General features: G+C 40.1%; 1 protein-coding gene across 1 annotated transcript in view; it reads right to left on the reverse strand.

Annotated features, from left to right (window-relative positions):
- INTS4 (integrator complex subunit 4) overlaps positions 1-21,337 on the reverse strand; it is a 119,063-nt gene that overhangs the window by 81,716 nt on the left and 16,010 nt on the right. Inside the window, exons 4-5 of the mRNA XM_021062562.1 lie at positions 19,832-19,938; positions 528-713 (exon numbers count right to left, since the gene is read on the reverse strand). Coding sequence (XP_020918221.1) covers positions 528-713; positions 19,832-19,938 — 293 coding nt within the window. The remainder of the gene's footprint in view (positions 1-527; positions 714-19,831; positions 19,939-21,337) is intronic.

A 21,337-nucleotide genomic window follows, 5' to 3' on the forward strand; every position in this document is an offset into this window, starting at 1 on the left:
ACATTAACATGGTTCCCTATGGCCAAAATCAGTGCTATATATATAGGAAGCTGCGTAAAGACTTTTCAGTAGAAGTACTCAAACACTTAATAAATCTAACCCATGGACTGTCCCAAGAGGATATCAGGAAAAAAATGAAATAATAATGAAATAATGATAAGGGTTAACACTATCTGCCCTTTAAGAGCACTCCTCCCCATAACCTTCACCCGTACTTCTGAAATACAAAGGTACCTATTGTACTATAAATTCCAAGTAACACCCCTCCCCTGGACCATGGACACAAGTTGTACCTTCCATGTTTCCGAAATGCAGATGAAAGCTACCAGAGAAGCCAGCCCAAAGATAAGCACCTATTATAATGGAACGTGTGCCTTTGAGCTCTGTGATGCCACCAACACCCTCCTAAAAGTTTGCACACGTAGTATACTGGGGGAATTCAGAACATATCCAAGGTGGCATTAGCCATGAACTTAAAGAAAACAAAACAAAACTTGTCTCCATTTAGTTTCCACAATCCTCTTTACCATGGCTTTTATAGCTGCTGTTCTGACACGTGGGTCTTGGTCACTGAAGTAATCCCCTATAATCTTCTGGACATCTCTGACTGCTAGGCCTTCTGCATCTTTTGCGACAGTTTTCTCCAAAGAACCAAGATTGCCAAGTAATTGCAGGCACTTATTTCTTACACCATGTGAGGTATCTGTCAAGTGCTATGAAAAGAAAAGAAAGAACAAACAGGCGTGATTAAAATAATTTAAAAATAAATTAAAAGGCATTCCCGTCGTGGCTCAGTGGTTAACGAATCCAACTAGGAACCATGAGGTTGTGGGTTCGATCCCTGGCCTCGCTCAGTGGGTTAAGGATCCAGCGTTGCTGTGAGCTGTGGTGTGGGTCGCAGACGCAGCTCGGATCTGGCATTGCTGTGGCAGTGGTGCAGGCTGGCAGCAACAGCTCTGATTAGACCCCTAGCCTGGGAACCTCCGTATGCTGCAGGTGCGGCCCTTAAAAAAAAAAGACAAAAGAAAATAATAATTAATTAATTAAAAACTCGAAACAAAGTACTGTATCAACTTTAGGAATGATTTTCAAACACTACACTCTCATCAGTCTGTCTAGTATACATTTTTAGAGCATGCGTCTTCCTAAAAGAATCATGAGTCCTGGAGTTCCATCATGGCTCAGTGGTTAACGAATCTGACTAGGAACCATGAGGTTGCGGGTTCGATTCCTGGCCTTGATCGGTGGGTTGAGGATCTGGCGTTGCCGTGAGCTGTGGTATAGGTCGCGGACATGGCTCAGATTCCGTGTTGCTGTGGCTATGGCATAGGCCAGCAGCTACAGCTCCAATTAGACCCCTAGCCTGGGAACCTCCATATGCTGTAGGAGCGGCCCTAGAAAAGACAAAAAAAAAAAAAAAAAAAAAAAAAGAATCATGAGTCCTTAGAAAATAACTCCCATTTATTCATCATGATGTTCCCAAAAGCTAGTACTTGGCCTTGTAAAGAGGAGGTACTTTTAAAGAGGCACCTTAAATTGTATTTTATTTACTATCAAATCTAAAAATAAAACAAGCTACTACCTTAACTTTTAACATGCAGATATATTTTGCCTATTTTGTACTTCAGAAAATCAAATCACTCCTAGCTTCCTGTTCTCAATAATATGTTTATGAGAATCATCCACAGTATGGCATACAGCAACGATGTATTCATTCTCACCACAGTATATTATTCCATTTATGAACACACCATAATCCATTTATTCCTTCTACTGTTGATAGACATTTGGGCTATTTCCAGTTTTCAGTTATTCCCCTGGTATACATGTTCACATTTCTATTGAATATGAAGTTAGAAGTGAAACTGCTGGGTCACAGGAGATATATATATATTTATTCAGCTTAAGAAGACACTACCATATAGTATTCCAAAGTGAATGTACTAATTTAGCTAATTTACACTCCAACCAGTGATATGTAAGTGTTCCGGATATGCCACATCCTTGTCAACACTTAGTACTGTCAATCTCTTTCATTTTAGCACTTCTCACCATCATTTGTAACAAAGATTCAGTTATCTCTCTCAAATCTAGTCCACTGCTTCTTTTTTTTTTTTTTTTTCGATCTTTTTGCCTGTTCTTGAGCCACTCCCATGGCATATGGAGGTTCCCAAGCTAGGGATCCAACCAGAGCTGCAGCCACCAGCCTACGCCAGAGCCACAGCAACACAGGATCCGAGCCGAGTCTGCAACCCACACCACAGCTCACGGCAACGCCGGATCGTTAACCCACTGAGCAAGGGCAGGACCGAACCCGCAACCTCATGGTTCCTAGTCGGATTCGTTAACCACTGCGCCATGACAGGAACTCCTAGTCTGCTTCTGAAGTAAGCTATTCGCATAACGCAGTAACAGGAACTGAAAATACTTTAATGGAATGACTAGTTTCAGGACTGAGCAAGAAATATGTAAACAGATCCTGGGTCACCTTGTGCTAAAAAGCAAGAAAATGTCAAGGATGAATTGACTCCAGATCAAAAGGACACAGCAACCAATCTGCATCGTTCCCACTGTCAACATTCACATGACACCAAAAGGAAGCAATCAAATAAATCCAGAAGTAGGACATTCTTCAAGACCAATGACTGATTTTTCCAATAAATCTACAGCAGTTAGATAAAGACAAAAGGGGGCACTGTTACTGATTAAAAGAAATTAAGAGACTATCCAAATGTAATATATGGGTCTTCTGAGATGCTAATCCAAAACAGCTACAAAAAGATATTTATGCGATTAAGAAAATTTTAATATGAACTGCTATGAGATGACATGGAGTAACTGTTAATAACTGCACCATGGCTATATTTAAAAACCAACTATTATATGTTAGAGATACATACTGAAGTATTTATGATTTAAATAACATGTTTCAGCTCTGACTCTGTATGTGTAACATTAATCAGGTCACTGGACCTCTCAGAGCCTCAGTTTCCTCATTCATAAAGAAGGAACAATAATATCTGCCTACCTTAGTTCCAGGTTAATCATGAGGTTCAAATAGGAATATAAATGTAAAAAAACCCCTTACATATATTATAAAGTATAATATATTACTTTAGCTATTGACTATTAGCTATTTATAATAATGTAATAAATAATAATTATATTTTCTAGCTATTTATGACTATTAGCTCCTGTTACTACCATCTAATAATAAGGTAAGTATACGGTCACATATAGAGTATACATATGGTTTCATTAAAAGACAACTGCAGGTATAATTGTCAATAGAAAATAATATCTTTTATTTTTTTTCTTTGATCTTCTGTCCTTCTAGGGCTGCACCAGCAACATGTGGAGGTTCCCAGGCTCGGGGTCTAATCGGAGCTGTAGCCACTGGCTTACACCATAGCCACGGAAATGCCAGATCTGAGCCATGTCTGTGACCTACACCACAGCTCGCAGCAATGCAGGATCCTTAACCAGGATCCTTAAGCCAGGCCAAGAATCAAACCCTCAAATTCATGGTTCCTAGTCAGATTCGTTTCTGCTGCACCATGACAGGAACTCCGAAAATAATATCTTTATTTCATTTTTTGGCCATGGCTATGCAGTGGCTTGATATGGGATCTCAGTTCCCAGACCAGGGATTGAACCCAGGCTGCAATGGTGAAAGCACCAAGTTCTAACCACTAAACCACCAGGGAGCTCCCCCAAAACAGTATCTTCAGATACTCCCTTCAAGTTCAAATTTCCCAGGATTTTCTATCTATAAATGAAATCATTGTTTGAAATTACATAACTGTTTCCCTCTTCCTCACTCTAATATCGCTATAGACAGTATCTCTGGAAGTACCCTCAGAAATCACCCATTTCTATCTTGTTGCCTTAATTTACCAATTCCCTATTGTACAGGACGGTAACAATTAAACAATATGGCTAATAACACAAAGATAACTTAGCAGAAGAACTGATACTGACACCCAAGACTCCTGACACTCAATCTAGAGTTCTTCTCTACAACCACGTCATGATTTTTGAAAATTTTGCTTACTATGTTCAGAGTTGGACACTTGAGCCTTAAATACTTAAAAAGCTCTACAATATCTGTCTTCTTTACATGTATTTATTCTGCTCCTCCCAAGCATTAGAATTCTCCAGCCATGAAGAACTGCTCAGGTTTCTAATTACTGCCTGATAAATACAGCGATACTAAATTAATAACCCATTATTTTTCTATGTTTGTTGTTTCTTTTGTTTTGGGGAGCCATATCTGCGGCATGCAGAAGTTCCTGGGCCAGGGACTGAACCTGCACCACAGCAGTGACATCATGGGAGCCTTAACCTGCTGCACCACAAAGGAACTCCTAATAACCAATTCTAATCATTAGTAAAGTAGGTCACCAACACTTTGTGTAAGCAACACACACACACACACATACAAAACTGAAACAAACACACATACAAAACTGAAACAAACAGGAAGATGTATCAAATAAGTAAATACATTATGGATAATACTGTCTAAGAAGGAAGTTACAAAAAACAGAAAAAAAACAGAATAAACACTGTAGTGTTGGGTTTGAATTTGTAGGGTTAATTTGAAGGAGAGATAACATGATATTTATCATATACAGATATGGAAATAAACACAGATATAAATGTGTATATGTTATATATACAGACATTATATTAAAAGATATATAGATATATCCTCTAGCTCTGTCCACTGAGAGGGCCCCAAAGCAACAACACCCCAACAGCAATGAGCACTTTTAGTACCAGATATTGGTTTCAAAATAGAATATTCCCTACTCAGAGGAATGAAAGCTTCTTGGAGAAAAGCTGATTCCAGGAGTAGAGCAGAGAAAGTGCAAGGTAGGCCTAAAATAGTCTATTGTGCCAGAAAGAAAGGAGGCATTAAAAAATAAAATTACAGGGAGTTCCCTGGCAGCTCAGCGGGTTAAGGATCTGACATTGTGGTACAGGTTCAATCCCTGGCCTGGGAACTTCTGCATGCTGCAGGCACAATCAAAAAAGAAAAACAGGGAGTTCCCGTCGTGGCGCAGTGGTTAACAAATCCGACTAGGAACCATGAGGTTGCGGGTTCGGTCCCTGCCCTTGCTGAGTGGGTTAAGGATCCGGCGTTGCCGTGAGCTGTGGTGTAGGTTGCAGACGCGGCTCAGATCCCGCGTTGCTGTGGCTCTGGCGTAGGCCGGTGGCTACAGCTCCGATTCCACCCCTAGCCTGGGAACCTCCATATGCCTCGGGAGCGGCCCAAGAAACAGCAACAACAACAACAACAACAACAACAACAAAAGACAAAAAAAAAAAAAAAAAGGAAAAAAGAAAAACAAGAAAAATACAGTTGACACTTGAACAACATGGTTTGACCTATGCAGGTCCACTTTTACACAAATCTTTCTCTTTTTTTTTTGTCTTTTGTTTTTTAGGGCCGCACCCACGGCATATGGAGGTTCCCAGGCTAGGGGTCGAATTGGAGCTGTTGCTGCCGGCCTACACCACAGCCACAGCAACGCCAGATCCAAGATGCATCTTCGACCTACACCACAGCTCACGGCAACGCTGGATTCTTAACCCACTGAGCAAGGCCAGGGATCAAACCCTCAACCTCATGGTTCCTAGTTGGATTCGTTTCCGCTGCGCCACGGCAGGAACTCCCCACAAATCTTTTTCAATAATAAATACTACAGGAGTTCCCATCATGGCACAGTGGTTAACGAATCTGACTAGGAACCATGAGGTTACGGGTTCGATCCCTGGCCTTGCTAGCGGGTTAAGGATCCAGCATTGCCGTGAGCTGTGGTGTAGGTTGCAGATGCAGTTCGGATCCCACATTATTGTGGCTCTGGCGTAGGCTAGTGGCTACAACTCCAATTAGACCCCTAGCCTGGGAACCTCCATACACTGCAGGAGCGGCCCTAGAAAAGCCAAAAACAAAACAAACAAACAAACAAACAAAAACCTACAGTACTACACAGTTCACGGCCAGTTGAATCTTCAGAGGTAGAAGCATGGCTATGGAAGAACCGGGTATACAAAGGAATTGCATGTACAGAGGGTCAACTATAAATTAAACGTAAGTTTTTGAGTGAGCAAAGGGTCACTGTGTCTAACCTGCAAGCTTTCTTTTTTTTTTTTTTCTTATGGCCACACCTGCAGCATATGTAAGTTTCCAGGCCAGGGGCTGAATGATAGCTGCAGCTGAAACCTACGCCATAGCCACAGAAACACTAGATCTAAGCAATATCTGCAACCTACACCACAGCTACGGCAATGCCAGATCCTTAACCCACTGGGCCAAGCCAGAGATCGAACCCACATCCTCAAAGGAATAATGTCACGTCCTTAACCAGGCTGAGCCACAACAGGAATTCCCCAACCTGTAAGTTATTAAAGGAGCAAATGCAGAAAAAAGTCAAAAGGACCTGAAAGCCAGCTTCCACTTGGCCAAATCAGAGAATATAAACATCAAGAAAAATAATGATAGAGTAATTATAATCCACTGAATAAACAAGAAACCTTAGTCCCAAACTTACATAAATAAATATCTGAAAGTCTAAGGACAGACTATTTACAGAGTTTCAAAATAAAGAGACCATCCCACAAAATACTTAATCATTTCTAAAGGAAAGAGTAACTTCACAGTGAAGAAATCTGACAAACACTAACTTAACCAAATGATCAAAGTAACAGCATCAGTAAAGGGACAAATCAAAACAGCGTACCACCTCAGAGGATGCAATTAGAAGAGAATACAATCACGTCACGACATTCTTGCCAAAGGTGAGTAACTTGAATCTAATTATAAGACAATATCAGACAAACCCAAGCTCAGGGATATTCTACAAAATTATTGTCCTATAATTTTCAAAAGTATCAAGTTCATAAAATGAAGGACTAAAGAATTATTCAAAATTGAAGAAGGCTGATGAGATACGGCAACTAAAATGCAAGGTGGGATGAGGCGCTGGATCCTTTTCCTATAAAGGACATGACTGGGATAAATACTGAAAGTTGAATGAGGTTTGAGGATTAAATGGTAATAATATGATGATGTTCGTGTCCAGATTTTGATGGCAGGAAATACAAACTGAAGTACTGAAGAGGAATGGGGCACCGTATTAGTAACTCACTCGGAAATGGTTCACAAGAAAAGAAAGTTCTTTATTATCGTACTTGCAATTTTTCTTCAAGTTTTGAGATTTTCAGAAAATAAAGTCTAAATACACACCAAAAAACCATACTGTTTCATAACCATTAGACTAAGTGTACTTTAAGATCATAAAAAGAGGCAGCTAGAGCAGACTCACACCCACACAGGTGCACAGAATGCCTCCAGGAGATGTAGAAGGCTTTGTGAAGAAAGAGGATTTCATAAAGCGTTTCCCCTCTTGTTTGAAAGGCAAAGTAGCACAGTGGAATGAGCAGACACTGGAATCTGACAAACCTAGGTTTGATTGCTGGCGCCACCACTTAATATCCATGTCACCTCCACCAAGTCCCTTAAGTTTTTAGAAATCCTTACTTTGTAAAAATAGGAATACTATCTCCTACCATGAAGTTTTATGGTGAGTGAATTCATTTAATAATTATTGCATGTAGGAGTTCCTGTCGTGGCTCAGTAGTTAACAAATCTGACTAGGAACCAGGAGGTTGTGGGTTCGATCCCTGGCCTTGCTCAGTGGGTTAAGGATCCAGCGTTGCCATGAGCTGTGTGTAGATCGCAGACGCAGCTCGGATGGGGCCTTGCTGTGGCTGTGGTGTAGGCCGGCAGCTGCAGTTCCGATTAGACCCCTAGCCTGGAAACCTCCATATGCCACAGGTACAGCCCTAGAAAAGACAACAACAACAAAAAAACAGAAAACAGAGGAGTTCCCATCATGGCTCAGTGGAAGCGAATCTGACTTGTATCCATGAGAACACAGGCTCGATCCCTGGCCTCGCTCAGTGGGTTAAGAATCCAGCGCTGCCATGAGCTGTGGTGTAGGTCGCAGACACAGCTTGGATCTGGCATTGCTGTGGCTGTGATGTAGGCTTGGCAGCTGCAGCTCCAATTAGACCCCTAGCCTGGGAACCTGCATATGCTGCGGGTGCAGCCCTAAAAAAGACCCCAAAAAACCACCAAAAAACAAACCAAAAAGCAAAACAGAGAAGGGTCAGAGGTAGAAGTGGACCACCTGGACGAAAGAGGCCTGCTCATCTGGAACAAACAAGCATGAGCTTTCTAATGACAGCTGTCTAACACGAGAGCAGTCTGTCATAAAAGGTACTGAGCACTTGTTAATGGTTCATATCAAAACGCTCCAGAGGGAAGCTTCTGAACTAAATGGGAGCTAGATTTTCCATGAGAAGCTATGTCCTATGCAAAGGCGGGCTGGGCAGGCAGGCTTGCTTAGATGAGAGGACAGAGGAGACCTATCGAGAAAGCTCAGGTACAGAGGGTGGGGGCTCTCAGAGAGGGTATGTCTCATAAAAAATGTCTCAAACATTTTAGATCAGAGTTAATTCGTGCCTCTAAGTTACTCAGGCTACAGAACTGTGAAATATATACTTTTAAGTATTCCTAATGCCTTAGGTATAATAAGGGCTCAAAATTGTCCAGGAAATGATACAATGAAACCGAGAAGTTAAGAGAAACTTCGAGATATGAGGTTGACAATGACTATGTCACAGTTAAAGAGCAGGGTTTTTTCTTTTTTTAAATTTTCTGTTTGTTTGCTTGCTTTTTAGGGCTGCACCGGCAGCATATGGAGGTTCCCGGGCTAGGGGTCAAATCAGAGCTGCAGCTGCCAGTCTACACCACATTCATAGCAACACGGGATCCAAGCCGCATCTGCAACCTACACCACAGCTCATGGCAACGCTGGATCCTTAACCCACTGAGCAAGGCCAGGGATCGAACCCATGTCCTCATGGATACTGGTCGGGTTTGTTACTGCTAAGCCACAATGGGAACTCCCTTTTCTTTTTTAATAAATTATTTTTTAGTATGAAAGCATCATTTGTCATAACTAAACTGTTAACTGAACCATCAGTCCCCGGAAGGTTGCTACCACTGTTATTCATTTGATTTTCAAACAACTAAAACCTTCTAGTTTCTATAAAGGTAACCAAGGCAACAGTGACGCATCACTGGCCTATTACTGCACCAAACGTTAAAGCAAAAGAGATCGTACGTCTAAATCATACCCTCGGGGCAGCAATTACAGTTTTATGATGTCCTTCCCTACAGGTCACTACTTATATCACAGCCATCATCACTGACAGCTGCCTAGTGCTCTGCAGACGATGCTATTTCGGTGTTACCGTCAGGCCATTCAGGTGCCATCATTTCTATATTAATGAAGTGAGTAAGCAAACCACATCCCCTATAATAAGAGCAATCCACGTCAAAAATAAAATAAGCTAAACCCACCCATTTAGAACTATCGTTATAGAAAAAAAAAATCAATGACTAAGTATATGAAGAAAATCCGAGAATGAGGTTAAGAAAGACAAAAATAACTTACTCATTCAGTTTCAACAGAGACTGTTTTTAAGCACCAATAAAAATTCAGTGTATTTATTTAGCATGGAAATGATTCTAACAAATAACCTCTCTTAACAAACAACATACAATATCTGTCTGGGTAGTATATGACAAAATGTTAAAATGCTGTATGTTTCTATCTGTGGCTTTAAGAGCTTAATGTACTTTTGCCACAGGATTAAAGCAACAGAAAAGAAACAGAGGGACTGGAAGAGAAGTGAGATGGAGAGAGAGAAACGAAGAAGAATTAAACTAGGCTCTAAGAGAGCCATGAAAGCAAAAATGACAAGATATTTACTCTTCTAGAAAAATCTTCATAAATGGGAAAGAAAGCAGAAGACCTCCAATTGCAGTTGTGCAGATTCTACACGAGAAAAGACCATTTATTTCCTGGCTAAATCTAAATCATTTCATCTCTCAAATGAGGATTAACTATATAATATACCTCAAAGGATTACTGACAGGACAAAATAAGATGAATTTTTGAAAGTTAAGAGTACCCAAAAGCATGACTTTCTTCCTACTGTGAAGCAAAAGGTATGACAGATTCACATCTTTTATTTTAAAAATACAAACAGGAAGAATTGGAACTTCAAAAAATAATAATGATAGGAATAGATCATAGTATTTTGAATAAAATAAGAAACAGAAAGAGGAAGGAAGGAGAGAGGGAGGGTAAACTTTCTTTGCAATAGAATGCCAACTAATAAACACAGAGGGAATAACAACATTAAGGTATCACCAAACTGCAACAATCAGAGAAATAAATGACTCAGCAATATTTATTTATAGTAGCTAAAATAATGAGGAAAAGTTCGATAGGGAAACGGATACTGTCATAATCTCAATGTACCTCCCCACAAATTACTTATTAATCACAGGGGGAAAGAGCAACTCTACAATGAAAAATGCAGCAGACACCGCCCTAACCAAGTATCAACGTTAATATCATTAATAAGTCAAACCTCATCTGTGCCGCCTCATTATATGAAGCCCTGAGAAGGGCACAATTTTATTTATGCACAAAAATGCATAACTTAAATCTAAACAGGAAATATCAGATAAGTCCAGATTAAAAGACATTCTATAAAGTAAAGAGCCTATACGCTTCAAGTCAAGGTCATGAAAGACAAAGGCTGAGGGACCTTTCCAGATTAAAGAAGAAAAGAGACACAAAAATTAAATGCAATACCTGATCCTGGAGCAGAAAAGAAAAAATTACATTAGGAGTTCCCATTGTGGCACAGCGGAAATGAATCTGACTAGGAACGATGAGGTTGTGGGTTCGATCCCTGGCCTCGATCAGCGGGTCAAGGATCTGGCATTGCCATGAGCTGTGGTGTAGGCTGCAGATGCGGCTCGGATCCCACGTTGCTGTGGCTGTGGTGCAGGCCGGTGGCTACAGCTCTGATTTGACCCCTAGCCTGGGAACCTCCATATGCCACAGGCACGGCCCTAAAAAGACCAAAAAAAAAAAAAAAGCTATATTAAGGATAATATTGGGGGGACAAAGATAATATTGGGACAATAGGCAGAATTTGAATAAAGGCTACAGATTAGTATTAGTATTTTATCAAAAAGTATTACATCCTGATTTTGAGAATTGGGTTTATAAAAACGATCTCCTTCTTAAGAAATATACACTTAAGTATTTAGTGGAAAAGAAGCATAATGTCTGTAATTTACTCTTAAATGGTTCAGGAAAATATACAGAAAGAGAGAATGATAAAGCAAATGTGGGAAAACGTTAACTATTGGTGAAACAGAAAAAAGGGTATATGGAAATTTTCTTTTTCTTTTTTTTTTGTCTTTTTGCCTTTTCTAGGGCTGCTCCCGCGGCATATGGAGGTTCCCAGGTTAGGGGTCGAATCGGAGCTGTAGCCACCGGCCTACGCCAGAGCCACAGCAACGTGGGATCCGAGCCGCATCTGCAACCTACACCACAGCTCACGGCAACGCCAGATCCTTAACCCACTGAGCAAGGCCAGGGATGGAACCTGTAACCTCATGGTTCCTAGTTGGATTCACTAACCACTGAGCCACGACGGGAACTCCTGGAAATTTTTTATACTATGATTTTTTTAGTAAGTTAGAAATTGGTTTTTAGATATTGTCCCACACCCAACCAAATGCATTCCCAGAATTCTCATTCTGAGTGAAAGGCACCACCATCTAATCTGGTGCATAAATCAGAAACCTAGGAAACATCCTTAATGACTCCTTTACCCCTGCCCCATGCTTAATCGCTAAGTCCTGTCAGTTGTACTTTCTAAATATTTTTCAAATCTATCCATATTTTTTCGTCTTTCCATCACTTTAATCCAGACTACTATAATTTCTCAAGTAGGCTACTACAATAACATCCTAAGTGGCCTCTTCTACAATCAGTTCTCTAGAACAAAATTATAATCTTTACGAAATGCAAATCTGATATCACCTGTCTACCCAAAACACTTCAATGGCTTCTCAACAAGCCCTACAAGACCTTGCACCCAGCCTAATGGTTGTTATGCGGTTTTTGGTCTCAGGATTCCTTGACATTCTTAAAAACCATTAGGGACTCCTCCCTTAAGAGCTTCTGTTTATATGAGTTACATCTATTGATATTCACTATATTAGAAATTAAGACAGGAGTTCCCATTGTGGAGTAATTGTTAACGAATCCGACTAGGAACCATGAGGTTTCAGGTTCGATCCCTGGCCTTGCTCAGTGGGTTAAGGATCCAGCATTGCCATGAGCTGTGGTATAGGTCGCAGACGTGGCTTGGATCCCGTGTTGCCGTGGCTCTGGCATAGGCTGGTGGCCACAGCTCCGATTCGACCCCTAGCCTGGGAACCTCCACATGCCAAGAGAGCGGCCCTAGAAAAGGCAAAAAGACAAAACAAACAAACAAAAAAAAAGAGAAATTAAGACAAAGTTAAAAATATTTCCTTATTAATTCCTTTACAATAATTACTCATATCTGCTTCAATAATCTGTAACACAACAATATATTGTTTTGTCAGCAGTATATGAGGAAAATCTCGTTTCTTAGAGATAGAGAGTTGAAAAGGCAGGACCGCACAGACCCCCCCAAAGAGGGCCTGTGATCCCTAAGGGTTCTCAGGCCACCCTGTGAAAACCACAATCCCAGCGTTACTGCCATTTTTAATTCTTCTAAAAAGTGTGCTCCTCTCTACCACTGGATCTTTGCATATGCTGTTCCCTTTGCCTAGAATACCTTCCCCACCCACTCCATCCATTCCCTTCGCTTAATTCTTACTACGACTTAAGATCATAAAGTCTAAGCTCAACTATCATTTCTTCTAGAAAATTCTGATTTCTCAGTTAAACTAAGCCCAACCCCCCCACAAACATTATCTTCCTTTTCTGGAGCAATTAAAATACTTTTAATTAAGAAACCCTGCTCTGGAGTTCCCGTTGTAGCTTAGAGCTTAACGAATCTAACTAGCAACCATGAGGACACAGGTTCGATCCCTGGCCTCGCTCAGTGGGTTAAGGATCCAGTCTTGCCGTGAGCTGTGGTGTAGGTCACAGACACGCCTCGGAGATACTTATTCCAGAATGCTCCCCTTAATACTTCTTCCACACCAAAAATGTTTGGCACTCCTTCCTCTGAGCAACTTTTATACCTCATAGTTACTTCTGTTATTACAAGAAATATACTGTAATATACTGTATATCTTTTATAAGCCTGACTACTGGAGCATGAGTTCCTTAAAAGTTGGAATCTCATTTCAAAGAAGATATGCAAATAGCCAATAAGCACATGAAAAGATACTTAACATGACTAATCACCAAGCATTACAAAAGAGCAAATCAAAACCGCAATGAGATACCACTTCAGGAGTCCCTGTTGTGGCTCAGTGGGTTAAGAATCCAACATAGTATATCCATGAGGATGCAGGTTCCATCCCTGGTCTTGCTCAGTCAGTTAAGGATCCAGCGTTGCCGTGGCTGTGGTGTAGACCTGCAGCTACAGCTCCAACTCAACCCCTAGCCTGGGAACCTCCATGTGATGTGGGTATGGCCTTAAAAAGACAAAAGACCAAAAAAAAAAGAAAAAAGAAAAAAAAGAGAGAGAGAGGTACCACTTCATACCCATAAGGATGGTTACTGTCAAAAAAAGAAAATAAGGGGAGTTCCCGTCATGGCACAGAGGTTAACGAATCTGACTAGGAACCATGAGCTTGCGGGTTCGGTCCCTGCCCTTGCTCAGTGGGTTAACGATCTGGCGTTGCCATGAACTGTGGTGTAGGTTGTACACTTTAAAATAGTTACGATAGCAAACCAATTTTTCTTTTTTTTTGGCTACACCCACCGCATTCATAAATTACCAGGCCGAGGACTGAACCATGCCACAGCAGCAACCCAAAGCCACTCCAGTGACAATGCTGGACCCTTAACCCATTACACCACAAGGGAACTCCATAAATTTTGTTATCTATATTTTACTGCAACTTTAAAACCTTTTTTTTCTTTTCAGGCCCACAACTGCAGCATTATCAAAGTTTCCAGGCTAGGGGTTGAATCAGAGCTACAGCTGCCCGCCTGCGCCACAGCAACAGCAATGCCTGATTCGATCCTCATCTGCAACCTATACCACAGCTCATGGCAACGCTGGATCCTTAACCCACTGAGGGAGGCGAGGGGTCGAACCCGCATCCTCATGGATATACTGTCAGGTTCGTAACACGCTAAGCCACAATGGGAACACCCTAAAACGTTTTTTTAAAACAAAACAAAAACAAAGGTTAGGGTACTGGTATGAGATCTTTCTTCTTTTTCACTGTCGGCACTAATCACTATGAATTTCCTTCTAAGCATGCTTTAGTACAGCCTTTAAGTTTTGGGATGCTGTACCTCTGTTTTCACTCATGTGAAAGTATTTTCTAGTTTCTCTTTTGATTTCTTCCTTGACCCATTGGTTAAACAGGAATATGTGGTTTAATCTCTACGTGTTTGTGGTCTTCCTAATATTTTTCTGTTAATAATCTAACTTCATTCCAATGTGGTTGGAAAACATACTTTGTATTATTTCTATCAAAAGGGTGAGTGTTACTGAATGCGAATCATATCTCAAGACAAGCTGTACGGCAAAAATCACAGACAAAATAGCATTAGGCATTAGAAACAGTAATTATAGTTATGTATCACAGATAGTCTTATTTACTTGAGTTTGCAAAAGGTTGTGACAAATCTGCCATTTCCAGATGGTTCAAATGTCTACCCTATAAGCCTCTACAAGTGGTGAAGAAACACACTAAAACTCCATGTGAGAAACTGGAAAAAACCATGAAAAGTTCATGAAAAGAATAAGAGAGGACACACAAACGAGGCACAAATATGAAGTCTCATTAGTAATCTAAAAGTAGAGTTGAGCTGCAGCGTTCTGTTGATTTCTTCCGTACAGCAGAGTAGCCCAGTCTACATACATACACAGTCTCTCACTATCTTTCATCATGTTCTGTCCCAAGAGATTGGATATAGTTCCCTGTGCAGTACAGTAGGACCTCATTTCTTACCATTCTAAATGCAATAGTTTACATCTATCAACTCCACACTCCCCGTCCATTCCACTCCCTTCCCCTTTTCCCTTGGCAACTACAAATCTGGAGTGGGATCACTGAATCATATGGTAGTTCTATGTTCAGTTTTCTGAGGCACCTCCATACTGTTTTCCATAGTGGTTGTACCAACTTACATTCCCATCAACAGTGTGGACGGGTTCTCCTTTTCTCCACACCCTTTCCAGCATTTGTTATTTGTAGACTTATTAATGATGGCCATTCTGACTCATGTGAGGTGATACCTCATTGTAGTTTTGATTTGCATTTCTGTAATAATTAGTGATGTTGAGCATCTTTTCATGTGCCTCTTAGCTATCTGTATGTCTTCTTTGGAGAAATGTCTATTTAGGTCTTCTGCCCATCTGTCCATTTTTCAATTGGGCTGTTTGTTTTTTCTTGTTGAGCTATATGAATTGTTTGTGTATTCTGGAGACAGGCCCTTGTTGGTTGCATAGTTTGCAAAGATGTTCCACCATTCTGTGGGTTGTCTTTTCTTTTCTTTTCTTTTTTTTTTATGGTTTCCTTTGCTGCGCAAAAGCTTGGAGTTTAATTAGGTCCCATTGGTTTGTTTTTGTTTTTATTGTCATTATTCTAGAAGATGGATCAAATAAGATGTTGCTGCAGTTTATGTCAAAATGTTCTGCCTATGTTTTCCTCTAGGAGTTTTCTACTACCTGGCCTCATGTTTAGGTCTTCTTTTGTTGTTGTTGTTGTTGTCTTTTTAGGGCCACACCCATGGTGTATGGAAGTTCTCAAGCTAGGATCAAATTGGAGCTGCAGCTGCTGGCCTACACCACAGCCACAGCAATGCCAGATCTGAGCTGTATCTGCAGCCTACACTGCAGCTCACAGCATCACAGGAACCTTAATCCACTGAGCGAGGCCAGGGATCAAACCTGTGTCCTCATGAATACTAGTCCAGTTCGTTACCTCTGAGGCACAACAGGAACTCTGTTTAGGTCTCTAATCCATTTTGAGTTTATTTTTTGTGTGTGATGTTAAACAACGTTCTAATTCTATTCTTTTACATGTAGCTGTCGAGTTTCCCCAATTACTGAAGAGACTGTCTTTTCTTCACTGCATATTCTTGCCTCCTTTGTCATAGACTGGTTGACCATTGATGCTTGGGTTTAATTCCAGGCTTTCTATCCTACTCCACTGATTTATATTTCTGTTTTTGTGTCAGTACTGTTTTGATGAGTGTGGCTTTGTAGTATAGTCTGAAGTCAGGGAACCTGATTCCTACAGTTTCATTTTTCTTTTTCAATACTGCTGTGGCTATTCAGGGCCTTATGTGTTTCCATACAAATTTTAAAATATTTTGTTCTAGTTCTGTGAAAAATGTCATCGGTAATTTGATAGGGATCGCGAGTAATCTTTTAAGAAGGAAATTAAAAAAAAATAAAACACTATTTTCCTCCTGCCAAATTAACACTTCACCTATTGTTTTTAAAAATTAATAATCAATGCTAGAGTGATACAGTAAATTAGGCACTCTCATATATTTTTTTTGGCTACACCCATAGCATGTGGAAGTTCCTAGGCCAGGGATCAAACACACAAACAGCAGCAATGCAAACCACAGCAGTGACACCACCAGATCCTTAACCTGCTCAGTCACAAGTGGACTCCTCATTCACTGCTGATGGGCATATAAACTGGAACACTTTGGAAAATAATTTGGCCAAAAGTATCAAGATCCTTAAAAAAAAAAAAAAAAACCTCTAAATGCTTTCATCCAGTAATTCTACTTGTGACAATCTAAGCTTAGGAAATAACCCTAAATACAGAAAGTATTTTATACTAACCATGTTCACTGCACTATTACTTAACAATTTTTAAACAATGGCTACAATATCAATGTCCAATAACAAAATGGATAGGACAAACTCGATTTAATTATTGGGCAAAATATGCATCCATTAAAAATATTTATAAAACATTTACAAGATAAGGAAAATTCTTTTGTTATAATGTTAGTGAAAAAGTAAAATGCAAACCTGAACACGGAATTTGACTACAGTTGTTTTTTGGGTTTTTTTTTTTTTTTTTTTGTCTTTTGAGGGCCATACCCATAGCATATGGAGGTTCCCAGGGTATGGGTCAAATGAATTGAAGCCACAGCTGTCGGCCTGTGCCACAACCACAGCAATGTGGGATCCAAGCCGCTTCTGCTACCTACACCACAGCTCCTGGCAACTCCAGATCCTTAATCCACTAAGCAAGGCCGGGGATTGAACCTGAGTCCTCATGGATAATGGTCAGGTTCCTTAACCACTGAGCCACGAATGGAACCCTGATAACAGTTTTGTGTGTAAAAAGAAAAGTAGGAGTTCCCGTCATGGCTCAGTGGTTAATGAATCCAACTAGGAACCATGAGGTTGTGGGTTTGATCCCTGGTGTTGCTCAGTGGGTCAAGGATCCGGCGTTGCCATGAGCTGTGGTGCAGGTTGCAGACACGGCTCGGATCCCGCGTTACTGTGGCTCTGGCGTAGGCGTAGGCTGGCGGGTGCAGCTCCGATTCAACCCCTAGCCTGGGAACCTCCATATGCTGTGGGAGCAGCCCAAGAAATGGCAAAAAAAAAAAAAAAAAAAAAGAAAAAGGAAAGTAAACAATCTGTATACCAGAAAAAAATCAGAATACAGACATCAAAAGGCTAACAATAATGGCTGCCTTTAGCTAATGAATAATGAGTGTAATTCTCTCTTTATACTTTTTAGTATCTTTCCAAATTTCCATTTTTAAAATTTTTAAATAAAAGGTTTACTTAAAATAAATTTAAGAAATCATTACTTCCAACAGATGTGATAAATTCATTGAATAAAAAAAAAAAAAAAAGAAATCGTTATTTCAAGGGGAACAACTCCCTGAGTACCATACCTCTCTCACAAGCACAGCCTCACAGACACATACATTCTTTCACATGGGAGAGTCACTTACTCTTTCAGACAAATGATCCCTAGTTTTTTCCACTTAAGCATTTAATATTTTCAAAGTGTTTTGGACTTGTTTGTTGCTGTTATTAAGATAAATGATACACTCTTTCGTGGAGTTCAGAAATAGCTTTCTTTTTTTTTTAATTTTTATTATTTATTTATTTATTCATTTATTCTGCTCTTTAGGGCCGCACCCATGGCATATGGAAGTTCCCAGGCTAGGGGTTGAATTGGAGCTATAGCTGCTGGCCTACACCAGGGCCAAAGCAACGCCAGATCCGAGCGCATCTTCAACCTACACCACAGCTCACAGCAACACCAGAGCCTTAATCCTCGATCTCTTCGAGGCCAGAGATCGAACCCACAACCTCATGGTTCCTAGTCGGATTCATTTCGGCTGCATCATGACAGGAACTCCAGAAATAGCTTTCTAATTCCATGAATATAAGCCTTCCACAATTGAAACATACTTGTCTTCTTATATTCTCAAAATAAATTTATCAAGGAAGATAACATAAGAAAAGGAATGTATATCTATGTATGACTGAGTCACTTTGTTGAACAGCAGAAATTGGCACAATACTGTAAATCAACTATACTCTAATAAAAATTTTTAAATTTTAAAAAATAAATTGGAGTTCCCGTTGTGGCTCAATTGGTTAAGAACCCAACACAGTGTCCATGACAATGTGTGTTTGATCACTGGCTTAACCCAGTGGGTTAAGGATCCAGCATTGCCACAAGCTGCAGCACAGGTCACAGACGCAGCTAGGAGCTGTGGCTGTGGAATAGGCCTGCAGCTGCAGCTCCAATTCAACACCTAGCCTGGGAACTCACATATGCTGCAGCTGCAGCTGTAAAAAGAAAAAAAAAAAGTTTTTTAATAAATTAAATTACTAATAAATAAATAAATAAATAAATCTATCAAAAAGATTAACAGACCAATTCCACACGATTTAGGAGCTGATGTTATGCACAAAAGACAGCAAAAGTTTCAAATGACACAACTAATGTGCATGCATTTTTTTTATAACTTATATATAATATTTATTATTATAATTTTATAATACAAAATTTCCCAAGCCCCTTGTGTCCACTTGGTCTGTTTATTGCAGCAGAAAAGCATAATAAAAAGAATATGGGCTTTGGAATCAGAAAAAACATAGTTTATTCCCTGGTTCTTCAACTTCCTAATTGTGAAAACTTGGGCAAATTAAACTCCCTGAAACTCAATTCCCACCTTAGTAAAAGAGGACAACAGTACTTCCCTAAAGGACTATGAGAAACAAACGAAAAAATAGGTATAAATTACCATAATAAACAGAGTGCATATATTAGGTACAGAATGCAAGGTAGCTCCTATAATTATTTTCATTACATATCTTTTGGGAAGAGGATGAGGAAGTTCATTTTATAACAAGTTATTCAACTTTATTCCTAATTAAACATCAAGAAACAAAAAAATGAGGCAACTGTTAAAACCATTAAGAGTCCTTGGCATTTCTGTTACAGATTCAGGATGGAGGTAAGCCGATCTTATAGCTCATATCACCTCTCCAAATAATGTAGAACTGTTAAAGAAAGCAACAATTCGAAAATAAAAAAAAATTATAAAAAAAAGTAATAATAAAAATGGGGGAAAAAATGTAATTGTAATGTGTACATGTAAGGATAACCTGACCCCCTTGCTGTACAGTGGGAAAATAAAAAAAATTATAAAAAAAGAAAGAAAGAAAGCAACAATCCTGTGTCTAACCGTTACAGTCTTACCTTGCAGGCTACATCAACTAATCGCATCTGGACAGCTTGATTCTCTGGGAGTTTAGTACCAATTGCAAGCAAAGTGTCCAAGAGTTGAGCTAGGACTTGATGAGACTCTAGAAAGGAAGACGCAAAGTTGGGTTGTAGAATTTCAAACAGAGATCATTGCAGAAACTACATTTACTTGAGTAAAGAATAAAGATTTTTGTCAGGAGTTCCCGTCGTGGCGCAGTGGTTAACGAATCCGACTAAGAACCATGAGGTTGCGGGTTTGGTCCCTGCCCTTGCTCAGTGGGTTAATGATCCGGCGTTGCCATGAGCTGTGGTGTAGGTTGCAGACGTGGCTCGGATCCCGTGTTGCTGTGGCTCTGGCATAGGCCGGTGGCTACAGCTCCAATTCAACCCCTAGCCTGGGAACCTCCATAGGCCGCAGGAGCGGCCCAAGAAATAGCAACAACAACAACAAAAAAGACAAAAGACAAAAGAAAAAAAAAGATTTTTGTCAGCTGGTTTCTAATCTTTCATCTCTGAGTCCTCTTACCTAAAAGTTACATTCCTAAAGGGATCATGTCTAAAACTTTGAGCCCTCCACAGGATGGGGCATAGCGCTTGATCAATTCAAGGGTTTTCCCTGCCTTCAAAAGAAAGTCTAAATTCCTTAGTGAAGCATACATACATACACACCAGTCCATGAGGTCTAGCCCTGGCTATCTTTCTAGCCTCATCTCTTTCATGTCTCCTCCAGCACCTTTTTTTCCCAACTATATATGATTTTATGTCCCCCTATCTCTGCTCAGGCCAATTTCTCTACTTAGTATGCCTATATCCAACTCCTCAATCCCACTCCCCGGAGAGCACCTACTAATCCTGAAGCGTTGCCTCTGTATGGTGCTTTTTCCTTCTTCCCCAGAAGAACTGTTTCCTCCTTTATGCTTCCACTGCAGCCTCTACATCAGCTGTAACACCTTCCTACACTTATTTTCATATCAGACTAAACTAGGAGACTAAAAGGCTTTTAAGCAAGGACTGTTTTATTCACCTGTGTATTCTCGGAATCTAGCATGACTCATTACATGCTCAGTGAATGCTTAGTAAATGGGCAAACAACAAATTCTAAATAAATCACTATCACCCATTTTAGCCAGATTCTCTTTATCACCTAAATTCTCTTCCTTGTTCCAAAATATAGTTCTTGTAATGCTAATGGCATACAAGAGGATTTAGGCAGCATTCAGAAAATCATTTTTATATTAGTAACCACGTACAGGCATACTTTGTTTTATTGTACTTCACTTTATTGCACCTTGCAGATACTGCGTTTTTTTACAAATTGAAGCTTTCACAGCAAATATAATACTCAATGGGGAAAAACTGAAAGCCTTCTCACTCAAATCTTGAACAAGACAGGGATGTCCACTCTCACCACTGCTCTTCAACATAGTTTTGGAAGTCCTAGCCACAGCAATTAGACAAACAAGAGAAATAAAAGGCATCCATATAGGAAGAGAAGAGATA

The sequence above is a fragment of the Sus scrofa genome, chromosome 9, assembly GCF_000003025.6.
Source record: "Sus scrofa isolate TJ Tabasco breed Duroc chromosome 9, Sscrofa11.1, whole genome shotgun sequence".
In the NCBI taxonomy this organism is placed as follows: Eukaryota; Metazoa; Chordata; class Mammalia; order Artiodactyla; family Suidae; genus Sus; species Sus scrofa.